Source organism: Rhamphochromis longiceps, linkage group LG17 (assembly GCF_057381845.1).
Source record: "Rhamphochromis longiceps isolate RC_006_pf linkage group LG17, R_longiceps_female_GT1.1, whole genome shotgun sequence".
NCBI classification, from domain to species: domain Eukaryota; kingdom Metazoa; phylum Chordata; class Actinopteri; order Cichliformes; family Cichlidae; genus Rhamphochromis; species Rhamphochromis longiceps.
In genome coordinates this window covers 8,797,368-8,815,834 of record NC_140573.1, presented here as the reverse complement: position 1 = coordinate 8,815,834, position 18,467 = coordinate 8,797,368, and the positions used below count along the sequence as shown (strand labels likewise).

The window sequence follows — 18,467 nt, the reverse complement described above, 5'->3', positions numbered from 1 at the left end:
TAGCCACGAACAAGAGACTGTGGGACAGACAGCAGGACAAAAAAAAAATGTCTGAATCAGCGTCACATGGATCCACACACTCTAAAAAGGAACGTTAAGTGATTTATTTGGTTTTTTTCCCCTCTATCTTTGGTCTACTTTTAAAAGCTGCCAATGTCTAAACAGAACCAGCTACTCGTTGCCCTTATAAATGTCACTGTAATCCTCTCACAGTAGATGAATGACTGTATTCATATGTCTCCCCCCCAACTTGTTTTTTTGTAACTTTTTCCGACTTTGGGAATACGTCTGCGTTACCAGCTGTGGAATGTCGCACCACATTCTCAATGGGGAACAGGTGACACACTCATTCACGGTGTCTCTACTTAAAGGCAGCCCTTTCCTTTTCTGTTCTTCCCTTGTTGTCTTTTTAATCTTCCCCCTCTTTTCTGCTTTTGATTATATTTTATTACTCAGTTCTGCAGGGCAAGTATGGCTTCCCGTCTGGGAGTTGGGGTGGGGGGTGGGGGCTCTCTGTCAGAAAGTGACTCACACTGGGTTAATCTCATGCTCACAGGCCACCAAAAAGACTTGTTTGTAAGGCGCCTGTCATGCTGCTTGAGGCTGTCAGTCCCTGCAGGATTAAGGTGTGACAGCAACCTTTGACTGATGGCGCCCTGCATATTAAAATAGCAGGACTACTGTCTCTTGTACTTTGTACAGCCACCACACTGTGTCAGTGTCAGAGAAAAATATGACACCAGTTGCCAGAACAAGTTGTATAAGCAGCTGTTACTGTTTTCAGGGCTGCTGATGTGATTTGGTTTGAATGTCCAGCTTTACTGTAGATCTGTGGTTCTGAAACTGCGAGGAGCAGGGCCAATGCAGGCGGGACGACCAGGTGAAAAATGTTGAATGAATATGACTTCATGAGGGGATAAATAAGCAAACGGTGATATTGTGCTGGAGCTTTATTTAAGTTGGATTCTTGTTTTTATCGATGACTGAAGGAGCGTATTCCAGAAAACCTTGATGATAATGTCCTGTGAAGTATTTTGTTTGCGTTGCCTTTAAATCAAACCTTCACTAAAACTGGAGTTACTGCTTCTTCTTTTCTGTCTTCTTTTTAAGCTGCTTCTTCTTATACTTTTTATACTTTTTCCCCCCAGCTTTACTGGTGACAGTGTTAGCAAATGTTACCTTACCTTAGATTAAGACTTTATAACACATGTTCGACTGCCTGATCTGTAGTTCTGGACATTTCTAGACACATCAATGTATATGCACCCTATCTGCATTTTAGTGGACAATATTACTGGACAAGCTAAAGTTAACGTGAACAAATTTACCTAATTTGCACGACATTTTTGCACAATTTTGGGTAGGAAGGTTTTACAGTGATGCTGAGGACCGGCTGTTCTGTGTTGTCTGCTGTCCTTCCTCTGTAGCTGTCTGGTGGGGAGTGCCATCTAGAGGTGGGGGTCAGTGAGGGTCAAGAGTGGAGTTATGTGACTCTTGTGCAGCAAATTGACAACATGTAGTATGATTAATATATAACTTACTGTTTCATAAGCCTGTTATAGAATGGAACATATTTCTAGCTTTTCAGGATATTTAAGGTTTTTGGTAGAGGAGATCCAACTTGAAAAAGATGAAAAGGGAGGAGCAACTCCTGTGTGAATGTTGGCTGGGGCATTTGCCTCTTTATGGTCCTTGCTTTGCCATAAAAAGCATCAAATTGTTATTAACCATGTGCCTTGGAGATCAAATCCATCATTGTCTGGAAACGATAAAACACGATGCTCAAATATTCTTTTCATCGCTTTTCACTACGTCTTCAGGCATAAAAATGTCAAAGTGGAACGGCTTTTGAAACGGAGCAGTCACATTGTCTTTTAAGGGGCTCCAGCTTTCGTTTTTACTTGTTTCGACTAGTGATATCTACTCAGTATCATCTACCACAGGAGAGGATGAATATGTTTTCTTGTGAATGAATCATTTATCTGATGAATCTCTTGATTGTTTAGTGTAAACGAAAGGATTCATGTAAAAGCAGACCTTATCAGCTAATTACTTGACAAGGACTCATTTTATTCTCCTTATCTGGCTGTCTGTTACCTCTCCAGTAGCACTTTTGCTGTCTCGTTGCTCTCTCCTTCTTCTCTTCTTTCTCAAAAAACTGACACTATTTTCAGAACCAAAATGATTATAATGTAACTTCAGCTCTCATTTTTTGAAGTGATGATTAGATCACAAGCATGTTATTTATTATTTACATAGCATTAATTATTATTTGAACTCACCAAGCAGTATCAGATTATGTAAAGTGTTTCTTAAACTGTGGCAGCTCACATACTGGGGTGGTTTGGAAGCTGAGCGTTGACTATATTGCTTCTGTAAAGTCCTGCTTTGTGTACTTTTATTATAAATTTAAAGACTATTGCAACATAATAGTATTCAGTTTAATTCGGTTTTAGTTATATAGTACCATACAACAACAACACTCACTTTAAGGTGCTTCATTTTGCTTCAGAGAAAACCCCAGAAGTTAGGTGACCCGCTATGAGCAAACACTTGGTGACAGCGGGAAGGAAAAACTCCCTCTTAGCAGGAAGAACCCTCTGACAGAACCAGACTCAGGGAGAGGTGTCGATCTGCAGTGACCGGTTGGGGGTGAATGGATGAAGACAAGGCAGAAGACGCACTGTGGAAGAGAGTCAGAGATTAATAATAACTAGCGATTAAATGCAAAGTGCTCTGTAAACACAGAGAGGTGACTTAAGAAGAAACACTCTGTATGATGGTAAGTCCCCAGTAGCCTCGGCCTATTGCAGCATATCTAAGGGAGAGTTCAGGGTCGCCTGATCACCTTAACTATAAGCATTCACAGCCATGCTAATTACAAATGGCCATGCTCCGCTGTTAGCATCAGTTAGTGTATCTTTATTAAATAAAGATGTGACTGTATGTTTAAAAAGTGTCAGAGAGACAAACCCAACAACTAGTCATGAAACTGATCTTTGTTTTGTCCATCTAGGTGGAACTTTCTCCTGCTCCTGTCAGTATGCTCAGCAGCACTCTCTGGAGAAGATTACGCAGCTCAAGGTAAGCAACAGAACACTTATGCATGACTAAAAGTCAGCATTTTTTTTTTTTATTATATGAAAGCATTTTATTAGATCCCCCCCCCCCCCCCCCCCCGGTCACTAGGACATGTGACTCACTGACATTTGTCATATAGACGGTATAAAAGCTCCTGTCTGTACCCCACTCAAATCAATAACAGAAAAGTGATGCTATGTAACACTTGCAGGGGCCCTATTGAAGCCGATCAGATGTGAGCCAGGTTATTCACATTAAGTGAGTGGGGTGTCTGCTATTTATTGCATTCATGGCTTGTCAGTGACTCTGTTTTAACATTAGCCTCCTGTTACCTGACATAAAAACCTCCTGACTGAGATTTCAAATAAATTCCATGTTATATGGTGTGGAGATTTTAATTCTTGGGAGAACACTGACATCATATTGGTACTTGGTGATGGCAGGTAGCCGGGTATATTTGGTCCTAAAACTAAAATGTTAAATCAAGACAGCATGCTACATATTGCATTGTGAGTTTAAAGTCATTAAGTACAAAACAAAACACAACAACTCAAATATAAACTTTTATTTCAATGTAGGCTAGACACAGAATCAGCAGTGATTAGCACTCGCTAAGCAATTGACATTGCTGGATCCCCCCATTCAGTGCAGCAGCCCCAGTTCCTGATCGCAACTAGCTGGATAAAGAGTTGTTGAATCTTTTTATGGCTTGCACAATAATAGTCAAAGAAGAAGTCCAGCAGCAGCTGCAGAAATGGGACCAAAATGCTAAAGAACAGAGGCAAGACAGAATGACAGAAACAGGAAATAAATACAGAATATATAAACTGACACACAGTTGTTAAGAAAAAAGATTTTTCTTCCTATAGCCTTGAGGCGACAGTTGTGATGAATTGGTGCTATATAAATAAAATCAATTTGAATTGAACTGTTACTCAGAAAAATGTAAGTATCGTCAATAAATGAGCCATATACAAACCGATATATGAGAACCGATATATACATATGCAAACTTTGGCGTCATTCTTCTCCTATTAACATATTTTTAAATGAAAAGAAACACGGTTACTATCAGAACACATAGACTAGGATTACATGCGTTTTTAAGTAGCGTATCTTTACATTTACACTGTAAGCATATCTTTCCTGGAAAAGTTAGAAGCTAAGATGAAATAAAACCACTGGAAGTGGCTTAAATGCACATCAAACTACTCATTCTTGTAATGCTTCCAGTAATTACATCAGCTGATGCCACAAACTCTTTAGGGATCCTAAAGAACTCGTTAACTGGGATCCTTCAGAACGGTTCCTACAGAACTCCTCTAATGTTTACGATGCCTTGTTCATAATACAGCTCAACCACATCACACCCTATTTCTGCTTTTATCTTGGAGCACATACAGTACATATAGGAACAGCAAGTGCACACAGGAATTCCTCTTTAGCTGCTCTTCTGATCACTTTTAACCTTCTTCCTTAACATGCCCGCTCTTGCTCTCAGGGCCATGGCATGCATTTAAAAGCAGCATAAATAACCGTTGTACCTTTGTTTCCTCCCTCTCTGTTTTTTCCCCTCCTGCTACATTTCTGACTCAGTGCTCGCATCTCTATGGTCCATCAATGAAAATACTAAATACACCCATAATGTAAAGTACATGGCAGAAATGCACATACAATGGGAAGAGGAAATCTTAGCTTGGCATGTTTTGGCAGCTGTGCCTCACCTGGTCAGGTGTTGGGGGTGAAGTGATATTCATCTTTATTTTTAAACAGAGCAACAAGGATGAGAAGAATTGGAGGTGAGAAGAGCTGAAGTTAGAAGGTGATCATAGATAGAGTTGTTATTTTTGCTGGGCTCTGCTCTATCAGTGGATCTACATTGATTTGGGATCTTTTAACTATAATCTCATCTCTCACCCTGAGTCTGACTTTCTTGAAAGAGTAAAGTCTTGTTGAATTAGGCACTGAAGCAATAATATAAAAATATGTCATATCCTGGGGTCTGTTCCACTATTGCAGTATTGTCTTATCTAAGGCTGACCTCATGATTAGTCCTCACATAGACTGTTTATGTGCCTTGTCTACTGCCTCTTGCAGTGTCCCTCCCCTTATGCCATCATGCAACGCCATGTCCCCACGTATCACGGGTGATACGTGATGGCCCGCTCCAAGTAGAATCAATCCATCATAATGAGGGGAGGAGGAATGAACAGACAGCGCAAGAGCACCTTGTCTTAACGTATGAGACAATTAATTGGGATCTCGTCTGACGTTACCTCAGGCAGTGAATGTGGAGGACATCACAGTGAGCGCTCAGATCTTCTGCAGACAGATACTCCTCCTATCAGAGCTGCATGACTAAAAATGCTGTGAAAGCACATTGTCTTTATCTCTGTAGTCTTCTTTTCTTTACCTCTGCTCTGGCACCCAAACAGTATGACAGAAATGGGTTTCATCTGCTTCTTAACAGGTCTTAGAATGAGGTAAATACAAGCTGAGATAAACGACAGCACATGTATATGAAACAAAATTAAAAATTAAGTGCACCCTGTGATTCAGGAGCTCAGTCTCATATCAGTGTGGAGGAACGTTGGCCCGACCTTGTTTACAATGTTGCTTCAGTTCCTTGTTTATTCTCTTTTATGGTCCCATCATAACATTGATTTTTTTCTTTTTCAGCCATTCTGTAGTAGATTTGTTGCTCTGCCTTTATTCTGTTGCACAACATAGTGGGAGGCAATATTGGGTTGTTAGGCAGTTGGCCTGCATTGGGCTCTAGAGTTCATGGTTGACTAAAAGAACAAGACAAGAACTTCATGGAAATCGAGGTTCCTGAACGTTCTTGTTTAGTTTTGGTCAATTGAGCCCAAATCATCACCCTTACACAAGTTTGTGCTGATATGCTGTGTTTGGTTCACACCAAATGTGGTACTGTGCGTTAAGGCCAAAAGACATTGGTCCAGAAGTCTTGCGTTTTGTTCAGATGAAACTTTGGTTTTTAACGGGAAGACATTTTCTCCTTGAAACCATTCCAAGCGAGCCATATTTCTTCAGTCTTTTTCTAATTGTATTGTCATAAACTGTAAAATTTAACACACTAACCGAGGTCTATATAGTTTCTCTGTGCATTGCACAGACTGACCTCCAGGAGTATTTATCCACTCCTGGGAAGATGGATTCCACACATTTGTTTGAAAATTACCTCAAGACCCTTCCCAGAATGATGCGCAGCAACAATTACTGACATATATTTTTAAAATGTTTGGCTATTTGCCTCTATTGGATAATAAATACAGATGAACTCAGGAAGAGAGAGAGAGGGGAAGACATGCGGCAAAGGGCCACGGTCCGACTCAAACCTGCTGCTTTCTGGCCATGCAGCATGTGGATGCTCACGCTCTTAGCTAAACTGGTGCACTGACTATTGCTCATTTAAGATAATTTCTGATGTCGTTCCTCCTTGGCAATGTGTTAACACACCTGAATGCTAAAGACCTACAAAGTGCCAAAACATCTGCTTTTCACAGAGGTACTCACACTTGTTGCTGTTCAGATCATCAATTGCATCTGATTAGCTGCTATTAACCCTCTCAGTTCCTATGGAAGCAGTGTACTTACTTCAGCATGCTGGCTTAGTTTTTGTTACATGAATAATAACGTGGTGTAATATATCATGTTTTATTGCTTTTCCAATACCTGCTAAGAACTATCAAATTTTTATTATATCTTAAACCTTAGTGTTGAAAGAGGGTGCACTTTTTTTTAACCTGACTACAACATTATGGGCAAAGTTCAAACATTAAAAAGATCATTATTTCCCTGCATCTACATATTCACACCTCTAGAGGTCAAATGCTCAGTTTAGGATTTTCGTATTTTTCTAACTCTTCTAACTCTTCACCGAAGTCTTTTCGATAGCAAGCGTATAGAGCATGGAGTTATTAAGGGTATACAGAATGTTCTGAAGGATGCACTTTATGTCTGTGTCTCCAGGCGTGTACTGATCCCACTTTTTCTCTCAGGAAATTGATTCTGATGCCTTTTCTATATGCCGAGTAGCAACAAGCACAGACCCCACTCTTCAGTTCTCTTTTTCAGACTAAAAAAAGCTTATAACACTTTAAGAAGACAATACTATAATATGTGGACACTGGTTTAGTTTGTTTTTTGTTTCCACTCACAGTAATTCTACATTAACTGGCCCGTCTATCAAGCTGGTATTCCCAAATACGGTGGAGTCGTTTCTTCAGTGGAACGTAGTTTGTCAAACTGTTGCTGAGATCTAAACACTGAACAAACGCTTCTGTGTGACTGCTGTCTTCGTCTGCCAGTGCACTAACAGATACCTCCATGCTTTCTCTTGCATGTACACAAATAAGTGAGGCCATCATTTGCAATTCAGTTGATATTTAAAGTTGAATTATGTGTGCAGCATCCTTTAATCACAATCATGTACTGACATGTATCATCGCCAGTTTGCTGTGTTTTTTGAATGCAAAGCTCGACAGAATGTGCTCTGTATGCAAGTTCAAAAAGGAGGAGGAGTTTCCTGTATTCTGCTTACATGCTTATCTTGCCCCTGCTTCTCATCTGGGCTACAGCTGCATTTCTGTTGCTTGAAAAACATGGATTGGATCATTGGCATCATGCTGACATTGTTACATGGCCCTAATGGCTCACTAACTTTTCTTAGTCATTTAACTTCAAAAAGAAAATAACTCTTGTCCGGTCCCAGTTTGGGTTCAGTACAGGCAGTATCTCTAGTTAGGGCTGGATCAAATGACCCCAAAAGCATCTGTTAGTTCTGCTGCTGCAGGCTCTGGATGCTGGGACACTTCCAATGATGTGATAAGCACTTCTTCTCCAGTCCCTTCTTTTCACTCCTGATGTCACTCCTTGTGTTTTAGCCTGATTATTTGGTCAAAAAAAATAACAGTTTTGTAATTATTTCATATTTAATGCCATCGAATTAAAATCTTTTGTCCATGAGCAACATGTTTAGGCATCTGTAGAAGATTTTCATCATTTCATTTTTATTTGTGAATCTGTAAATGCGAATGCAAATATTTTTCTCAGTATTATTAAAAGAGAGAACTATCAAGGTTTGCATTCTTAAATAGTTTTGAAAGGAATAATATATAAAAAAGAGAGGCTGGCTGATATAGGACTTAAAACTGATACCGATATTTGATGATATAATAAATCAGATTTTTCGATATACTGGCCAATAGCATTTTTTCCCTTTTTGTACTGACACACAAAGCATAAAAAGGTTTTATTAACATTTGTTAAGTTAACTTTTATTCGTGCACTCTCTGCCTAACTCTGCTCAGATCAGCTACCAACAGGGACGTTGCAGAGTGCCCTCTGGTGGTCAGATTACACTAAATTAGCACTGATAACGTGGTTAAAGACTCATCATCCTTTTTTTTTTTTTCTTTACTTTTAGCCCGCCATCCAATTTAAGGGTTATGCCACAGCTGCCCTATATTAAAAGTTTTGGTAATTCCTTTATGTTTTTATGTAATGGTTTGTCTACTGCAAGTTTGAAAATGTGTTTTTAATGCTAAAATATAATTGTTGTTATCCATGAACTTCCAAATTTGCAGTTTTACAAAAAACAGAAAAAAGTACTAAAGCAAAGTGTTACCAAATCATCAGGATGCGAAGTGAAAGTTATTAAGTTGTATTCCAGAACAGAAAAATTAACTTTAGCGGTTGAATGTTATGCTCAATTAAGTCCAGACTGCTGGCTAAAATTTGGGTATAAAAATGTGAATTCAGTTTTTTATTAGCGTCACATGACACATTTTTTTTAAGCTCTGTAAATGCCGATGCCAATAGATCAGCAAAAGTCCTACCGATAAAATAGTTCGATGCAAGTAAAAATGCAGGCTTTTAGTACCTGCTGAATAAGTTAACTCCCCACTCTTCTTGTATCAGAGATATATTCTCAGCAGGTTTCAGTTTTAATTCTTGAAATAAACAAGGTTTTTATTAGGAATTTAAGTTGAAATGTCAATGTAACCTGGTGTTGGACCGCCAGCTTTGACTGAACTGCAATTGAATGTATTAAAACTGTTTTGAAACATTTTTGCGATTTGTACATTTTCATAAAATTGTGCAATTCATTCTCAGCATATTAATCTTATAAATATTTCTGTCTCTGTCCTTTAGGAGTGGATATCCTTTATCGATTGGGGCTTACAACTCAAAGCCACACAGACGATACCTACGAAAGGACAAGCTCACAGCCTCCCACTTATGCAAATGTTCCCTCACCTTTCGATGGCCCCTTTTCTGGATATGGGGTGTTGCTCGACTCAAACTCCCTCTATGAGGCGCCAGTGCCCAATCTATTCCCTTCAGAATTTGGCGAAGAGTTCTCCGTTATAGTTAGCCTAAGCTCCTGGCGAGCAAACAATGCATTTCTTTTTAGTATCAAGGACGGGAGGGACCGGTTGCGTTTTGGCATTCAGTTGCTGCCACGCAGAGTGGTGGTTTATACTGCAGAGAAAGCCTCCATCTACTTCAACTACAACTGGCAGGATGGGCGGCTGCACCCTTTTGCTGTTGGGGTTCGTGCACGTTCAGTGTCCTTCTATGCGAATTGTGGAGGGGTGCAACAGTGGGAGCAAACCCTGGGGAGATCTCAAACACTGGGGGAATCTGGGGGTGTCTTCACTCTGGGAAGGATGAACTCCAAGGCGGCACCATTTAGTGGTCAAGTCTGCCAACTGGATATCTATCCCTCAGCCCAAGCTGCCGCGCACTACTGCAAATATCTTAAAAAACAGTGCCGGCTGGCCGACACTTACCGATTACATTTCCCACATTCTGATTCGGATATTGTGGTGAATGACCCCCCTTCTAGCCATTTGACAAAGTCTCTTCTTGGAGTAGCAGCTACTCAAAATACACCCATCGGATCTACAGCAGCCATTAAACTATCCCCAGATCGTTTGGTCATGCAACATTCAACTCTGAGCCCACCAATACGACCTCATCTGGGGGACCAAGAAAACATTTCCACATTGAAACCATTATCCCACTCTGCCACATCATCACTCCAGCTTTATAGCCCCACCGTAACTACGCCAAGTAGTCAAGCAGCTCTGGGTTTTGCCTATAGCACAACAACCACCACTACCAAAAATGTGTTGGCTAAAGACACTACGCCCCAGGAGGACACTGAACACTCTGAAAACAGCACAGAAGAAGAGAGAAATTCCAGAAAACAGCCAAGTCCGGATGCCACTACAGGTGTTGTTTCCCTGGTCAGACAGAGCCAACTAAAGGAAGAACTCAGGAACAACTCCATCACAAGCTCTAGGGACTCTGGCTCCACAAGCCAAAATTTCCCAGAGACTCCTCTGAGAGCCAATAGCACTACTTTGTACAGGGAGAATCAGGTGGACACCTCAGAGCAGCATGATTTGGATGGCAGCTATGATGACGTAGACATGGGAGAGTATGATTATGGATACAAGGAGCCAGAGTTCTTCTATGACTACCAAGATGGTTTACATGGCCCCAAAGGAGAGCCTGGTCCTCCGGTAAGTGACTGAATTTGTGAATCACAAGCAGAGAATTAGAGCTTATAGAGAGCACTGATGTGCAAACCAGTGCACTGCTATGTATATTTTAGAGTCAAATTCTGAGTGAGCCACAATGTGGCTTGATTACACTCAGGAGACATGCAAAATGTTTTGGCAGTGAAATGTAGTGATTTAAAGGTGATGGCATGTCCAAGCAGTGTGCTTTTTTCCCTGTATCTACAAGTTGTTAAGTACTGCTAGGTATTTTTGCTCTTATGTCAGAGGATAAATCTTTGGAGGACTGGAGCTATACCCCTGGATTTAAAAACAAAAGAAGAAGAAAAAAAAAGCACTTGATCCAGGCCATGATGTAAGCTAGTGGCTCTGGACACACTTGTAGTTCATGAGTGTGGCTTATGTTTCCATGTGTGAGATGTGTTAGGCATTCTTGGTGCTCGGTATAAACATGTGAGTGTATAATGATGCAGAATGCCTGGATTCATCTTTCCGTACTTACAGCGCCTGCAGACCTGTAGGGAGAGACACATCTTATCCAGCATCGTTGTTTCAATTTATCTACATGTCCCAGAGCCTAATTGAGCTATACTGCGGTATTTTGTCAAAATCACACTCCCATGCTGCTATACTTCTTTCTCAATAATGTTTGGAGGGAAACACATTTTGTCCATATCATCTTCGCACTCTCCTACCCTTGTTTCCTTTCAGGAGACCAAACATTAACCAAATGTTATGATTCTCGTACCCAAGGGAGAATCTTCTAACATGGTTAACATTGTCTCATGACTTGAGATGTGCTTCCAGTGTCCTGTCATGGACAGGCTCTTTTCTTGGAGAGAAACTAAAATTAAAGATGGACTTTAGTTCTATGGGAAAATCATTTTTCGAGGCATAATCGAGCATTGTGAACATGACACAGTTTAAGCCACAGGGCTTTTTCCAGCGGATCGTATTTTGGCAAAAATGTTTAATTAGCCACAATGTTTGTCCTTCGGTGCTGTTATCTTTGACAGTTTGTGTGTCTTGGCTACTCTGACCGCTTAGATGCAGGCATGTTTTGAATGCTGGGTCAGCTGAAGGTCAGTGGCTAGCTCTTTGTTTGAACTTGAAGACAAGCTGGCCTGTTTCCTCAAGGGAAGTATTTCACAGTTTTTCAGCCACATAACTGGACGAGTACAGGTGGCCTCCTGCACTCCCTTTAATTTGTGCTTTAGCATTTTTGCACTTTTTTTCATTAAGAAAATTCAAAACAAGCAAAGAAGCAGCAGAAGAAAGCGTGTCTTACTTTCCCCTTTGTCTATAATATGATGTATATGATTTCTTTTACTCACAGTGACAAAAAAAAAACCCAATTTAAAATGACTCGCTGCTTCAATATTGGCCCAATTTAATGACACAACATTATGAGTAGGTTGACCCCACTGCAAAAGTCATGCCCAAGCTCTGAGGAGTGATGGGAGATTATCATTTTTAGCGTTCTCTGAAGTTTCAGAAGGAAACCAAGTTTTTCACTGACAATAAAAGCACTTTGAGAATATTAGGAGTTTGCAGTTATTTCAGTTGGAGTTGTGCAAGTTTGGACTACTCTGCTGTTAGAGGTATTTGAAAATGAGACTGTGATTGCCAGTCCTCTTCGAGACAGTGAGCTAATATAGTAACATGGAACTCCACAGCATGTGTCGGAAGTTAATGTTGTCTTGACTACTATACTCGGACTTTCATCAGCTTTACACTTCACTTCTCTGTAGAGGTTGGGTGTCATGAGCACGTAACAAAGGCCCCTGCTTTCTGCAACACGTATGGATGTGGGTAGTTGCGCATGGAGTAGGCTATGGATTGCATTGTTTTTGTAGCTCGTTCTGAATTAGGATGTAGCTTTGTTCAGTTAAGTGGGCCACGGGGTTGGCTGGACTTTGGCTGAGCTAAATCACTGTCAGTTTTGCTACTCCTTTGCCTATGACCTTAAGATGATGTTGCATGACATAAACCTTTTTATTCTAGTATTCCCAGAATATTTTACTTCCATACGAACGTCTTTGGTCCGGGCTTTGCTAAAAAACAAAAAATCAACAAAAAACCTTTACTGTATTCTTCGGACTATAGGGCGCACTTAAAATCCTTTAATTTTCTCAAAAATCGACAGCGTGCCTTATAATCCGGTACACCTTATGTATGAATTCTGGTTATGCTTACTGACCCCAAACCAGTCTTATGTGGTACATGGCGCTCAAAAATCTATCAAAAAATGTTTTAGTATGACTTTGGTAAGCTATGAAGCTTGATGGATTGTTGGAGCATTACGGCTACCATAGTCAGGAGCCTCGTGGAGTAACCTGGGTCAAACTCAGGTCCCAAAGTCAAATGAACACTGCGGCATCACTGAGAGTTAAAAACTGTCTAAATTCTGTCATGAAATGAAAACAGAATTTATTAAACTTAACAGAGTTAGAAGTTAGCAGGAAGTTAGCTCCTAGTTTCCACCTAAACATGATATAGCATGTTCTGACTGAGAGATTTGTGAAAAATATTTAACGTACAGCTCTGCTGTCACTTCAGACATAAATGAAGACAGAAAACGAAACAACAGTGACGTTTGTAGGGTTACTGAAGTTGGACTAGCTGGTATATAATGATGAGCTACGTGATCGCTAGTGACACAGCTATGTTGGCATAACATAAACACAGTGAAGCTGGAGGATGAACGCTAACTTTTTTCCACTCGATAAAAATTAACATGAAGGTTCCCAATGGTTAGAGACAAATGCAATCGCATGGCAGGATGCTGTAAACGGACCAAACTTCAGTCGGGAGAACAACTAAGATAATCCATCCACAATACGAGGTTAGTCATTAATATACTGCAACAACTTGGGAACAGAGCAGCTGCCAGAGAATTCAACATTAATGAAACAATGGTGCGGATGTGGAGGAAGCAAGAAGAATGAGTTGAGTAAAATTTGACTTATCTGACTGTTTTGTTTTGCGTAATGCGCCTTATAATCCAGTGCGCCTACAGTATATGTTTAAAAGGCAACGTGCTTTTATAATTTCTTTCTGCCCACATCTCTGGTTTGCTAACTTGGCCCCACATGCTGATCATTACCGGCTGACCTTTCTAGAAAAACAGCACTCAACAGCACCATCTGGTGGTCTGATAAAATGTACACTTTATATTTGTTGCGTGTGTAAGATATTGATATTTGGTGTCTTTATGCTTATACGGTATTGCAATGTAAAACACTGAAATGCTGTTGTACTGTTCTGCTTTCATGTGTTTGATTGGCCTGAACAGGTCACTGGTTGTGTCCAATGTCTCTTTATACATTTTTTTTTTTTTTGCTTTTAGCTATTCCATGTGTTAATATTGAAATATATGAAAGTTGAAATCAAAGCTGATGCTTGGTTTTTGTATTTATCAGGTCCAGCTTATCCCAAATAGCTCTTAGAAATTAAAAAAAAAAACAATCCCAAAACAAGAACTCGAGTCTCGGGAATAAAGGAATCTCACCAAATCTTCATTTATTTTATTTATTAATTTATTATAACTTTATTTATTCAGGAAAAATGACTCTTATAAAAGAAAATCCGATTCTCAAAGAGTGTCCTGGCCAACAGCAGTATAAACAAAAGACTTGCATAAACTATAACAAACACATAAAAAATTGTTTTCACTGAAATACAGCCAATTAAAAAAATAGAATACAGGACTGGAGTGAAATTCACTCATTTATTTCCTCCTTCCCCTTTGAAAGTAAGTTGCTGTGTGTAAACAACGTACATTGGTTTGTGTGAATCAACTCAACTTTATCGCAGTGCAGCAGTTAAAAAGAGTTCTTCAAAAGAAGATTCATTTTGCCCTTCAACTTTCAAGAAAATTGACCTTTTCACTGGACACTGTTGAATATTTGACCCCTATCTTGGCAGCACAGATGAAGCCTTTGAATACGGTCATTTTAGTCGATCAGTGCCTCCGTTTCTTTAGGCCCTGTTGTTGTGGCGAAGGCGGTGGTGTGCTCACACTTTCCATGTCTCTGTATGTGGGAGTCTGGAGGAACAAACAGCTGTTTCTTTATTTATGTATCCCTCTCTGCCCATCTACTTCTCTGACAAGAGATGCTCCAGAGTGCCCTAAAAACACTGAACAGTAAACAGTCTTATCATCTAGTTTTGGGAATATTAACATTGTTTTGGGGGAGAGAAGGAAATGGTGTACAAGTATTTCTTACATGTGACTCTGACCTTTTCCCAAAACATTTTAAATCTTTCTACACAGCTAAACAGAGTGAATTTAGTGCATATGTCTGGCACACAGCCCTGTTAAAAACTAAGTACACCCTATTCCTTCCATAGATGGAAGGTAGCAGCTAGGTGCTAATAATGAAATGTGCTCGATTGATCGATTATCAGCAAGTGTGCGCATCTTTAGCAGAAAAGCAGAGGTTTTGGCAGTCTGCTGGTCTAGAGCTTTCAAGACTACACAAGACCGCAATTTCCCCCATGTTCCAGCAAATTCACCTCATGGCCAGACCTTGCAATGCTCAGAGAAACTGCAAAAAACCCAAGAGCTACATCTCAGACACCAGAGGTGCCAGTTAGCATGTTAAATCTCATGGTTATAGTATATATCGAAAAGGACTGAACAAGTACAGCTTGTTTAAGACAAAGTCTCTTATTTCTAAAACGAACATGGCAGCACAGCTGGGGTTCTCAAAGGTGTGTTTGAATAAACCAGAAGAATCCTGGAACAAAGTCCTTTGGACAGTCTTTGGACTGTCAGCACGGTGGAGGAGACGGTGAATGCTGGGGACCTTGCAGTCAATGATTTGACCTTGAAGGCCTCTGTATGCCAAAGTATTCTAGTCAACTGTCAACTCTGTTTGACAGCTAAAGCCTGAGACTGGGTCATAACAGGACAATGATGCCAAGCACAGCAGCAAGTCTACAACATAAAGTGAAAAAAAGAATGAAGGTGATTCAATGATCCAGTCAAAGCCCAGACCTCAGCCTAAGTTGGATTTTCTGGTTTCTACTTAAATTTTCTAAAACTCCTTTCCACACATTTGGCTTATAATGTGAAGCATTTGATAAACAGGATGTAAGAGAATTTTGAAAGAGCACATTTTTTTAAATAAATGAACAAACAAATAAATAAATAAAAGAAAAAGCTGGCTCTACATTTGGACTGTATGAGCTCACTAAGTTTCTAACAAAACAAAACCTTGAATGATAAAATATCATATCCTTAATTACATTTGTTACTTAAAGTAGAACTGAATGCACATGCTTATGTTTCCTATTAACTGCTTTAACTTCTTGATTTCTAAGCACAGGCAGGATTTGTTGTTCTGCTTCCATTTTGGCCAATTCAATGCTGTTTAGCCCTGTATACTCTATGCATATACTGGATGGTGATTAGGAATAGTCTAGTCGGAGAACACCGGTGTCTGTCTAATAATGAGAATGTAACTTGCTTTACTTGATCAGGACTTTCTTGATTGGGCTTTTAGATGCAAACATTTGACTCTTTTCTTTAAACTTTGCAGCTTCTACACAAATATGCCTAAACAGTGAACTACATGTTATTGCTTGCCATTAATGCACTGTCTTCCCCCCTCTTCCCTGTCTCTATCTATGTCTCCTTCCTTTCCACATTTCTGGTTTCTTTCTGGTTTAGGGTCCTCCTGGTCCCCCTGGTTTACCTGGTCCTCCAGGAAAAAGAGGCTCTCGGGTGAGTAATCTCTGCAAAATCACTCCTCTTGTGCTTTTCCGCTAGTCACCACCACATCTGCGACCGTCGGGAAAGCAGTGCTGACAGACAGTGTTGTGGTTAGTGTGATTAAATCCACTCTGATCTCAAGACTACTTTGTATACATCTGCTAAGGCTGATGATGCAACGCCGCAATCACGCCACAGGCCCTGGAGGCATCTTTTAAACAGAACAAGGCGTGTTTTATTTTTAGTGTCGGACGGAAGGTATAAATAAGTCATAAATAAGAATAACTTCAGTCCCGTCTTTGCTCGACCATGCGGAGACGCATCATCATGGCTAATTTAACTGATGGAATGGAAATACCAGCTGCACTTAAAGAAAACATTTAGCATAATTAAGTTGATTACTTGTAGATTTCAGCACCTGCTTCTTAACCACATCAAGCAATGACTCCCGAGTGTCAGCGCCAATGCATTGATTATTAATGGGGTAAAACCATGTTAGTTTATTTAGGCGAGTGGCCCTCTGTGGATATACTTATGTGCCTATGTGTACATGATTTCCTCTCTAAGATTAGCCACAGTTTTTCAGATGTGACAAAAAGGCAACATGCAACACTCACATACAGGAGTTTATAGTTCCCCAAGATGTTGAAGCATTAGGTCAGATGGCATGATGTTAGTTGCAGCAAAAGATGAGCAAGGTTCACAACTATGTCATAGGACTTGGTGCTGTTTTGCCTGAGCCTCAGTTTTGGCATTGCTGTTACGCCAGATGACTGATTCCACTTGAAGGGAAGGTTTTAACTTAAGTCTGCATTTTAACAGCATGAAAAGCATCCTTAAAGAAAGACAGACAGGCTTGTAGACCCTAAGAGGTGGCATTCAGTTAAACATGTCTCCTATTACAGGATTGTAAAACACATGGCTGGTACAGAGCATACTTATCACCCTGTAGGCTAAGTCCGAAAGTCCAAACAGGACGAGGCTTTGGACCATTATGTGTTGGAAAGCTGAGGGCAGCGCACTCTAACTGTGTCTCTGCTGTTTCTGCACAGGATAATGGACTTTGTGGTCCAGAACCGTCCCTCGTCAGATGAACTCCTTGACATGACAACATGGGATAATGAATTACAGACATTGCTGATGTTGTTGTCAGTGCTGTCAACTAGTGTGAACTATCATGCCTGCAAGTGCAAGAGGCAGCTCTGGTGCTAATGTCATATTAGCGCTCAGATGTGTTTGTGCAGAAAGATGATATTGTATCCTATAACAAAGCTGTGCTGGGGGGAAGAGGCGCTGATTATCATAGCAGCTTTTGTCTTGCTGAGTTGCGTTTCTTTAAGGTGGACCTTAGTTGACAGTATGCACTTTCATTCAGAAGACATTAGGCACAGCACTGAAAAGTTGGAGCTTCTTTTTTTAGCTCTTGTTGTAGTGCAGAAAAGCCTGGTAAGCAGCAGGGGTACAGATGTGGAGGAATGCAGTGCATTTATGGTGGATGTGCGAGTGTGCATTTGACTGTGCACATGTAATGTCATAAAATAAATATATTGTTAGTGCTTATTGTTACTTGTTTTTAATATAGTCTAAAAGGGCCATCTCTGAGTAGAGTCTGAGCCAAGAGTACTGACAGGAAACTGCATGCTTTTGCAGAGCACAGGAGCTGCAGGCAGAAAGTGAAACTAAGTAGAGTGTTTGATCGAAACTTAAAGTGTGCGTGACGTGTAGAGGAAGTATATAAATAATCAGACTGGCGGCTCCTTTTTCAGACTGAAGTTGATGTTGTCTCTCTGCTCAGTCTCCATATTCCGGAATATGTAAAATTAAAGATCATTTTTTGAGTTAGACCACTTTGAGCCGTGTCTTTCTTTGCCGTTAAACAGTACAAAGAACTGGATTTAATAGTAGCTTTAAGCACATGTGGTTGCATAACTGTTTGCTTCCATGATATACTGATTTGCACTGAGGGCGAATGTGATAGAATAGATTTATTTGTTCATTTTAAATCTAACGGTGTGTGCACTTCTGAAGAAACTGCAATATCTTTGTGCAACTTTCTTGTTTCATCACTTTTATTTTACATTGCTGTGGAACATGTAACTATTCTGAACTCATCT

The 18,467-nt window shown here is 40.2% G+C and overlaps 1 protein-coding gene across 1 annotated transcript in view; it reads left to right on the top strand.

The window, feature by feature from the left end:
- The window catches only part of col24a1 (collagen type XXIV alpha 1), an 88,219-nt gene that overhangs the window by 4,546 nt on the left and 65,206 nt on the right, over positions 1–18,467 (top strand). Inside the window, exons 2-4 of the mRNA XM_085387357.1 lie at positions 3,017–3,084; positions 9,259–10,637; positions 16,312–16,365. Coding sequence (XP_085243483.1) covers positions 3,017–3,084; positions 9,259–10,637; positions 16,312–16,365 — 1,501 coding nt within the window. The remainder of the gene's footprint in view (positions 1–3,016; positions 3,085–9,258; positions 10,638–16,311; positions 16,366–18,467) is intronic.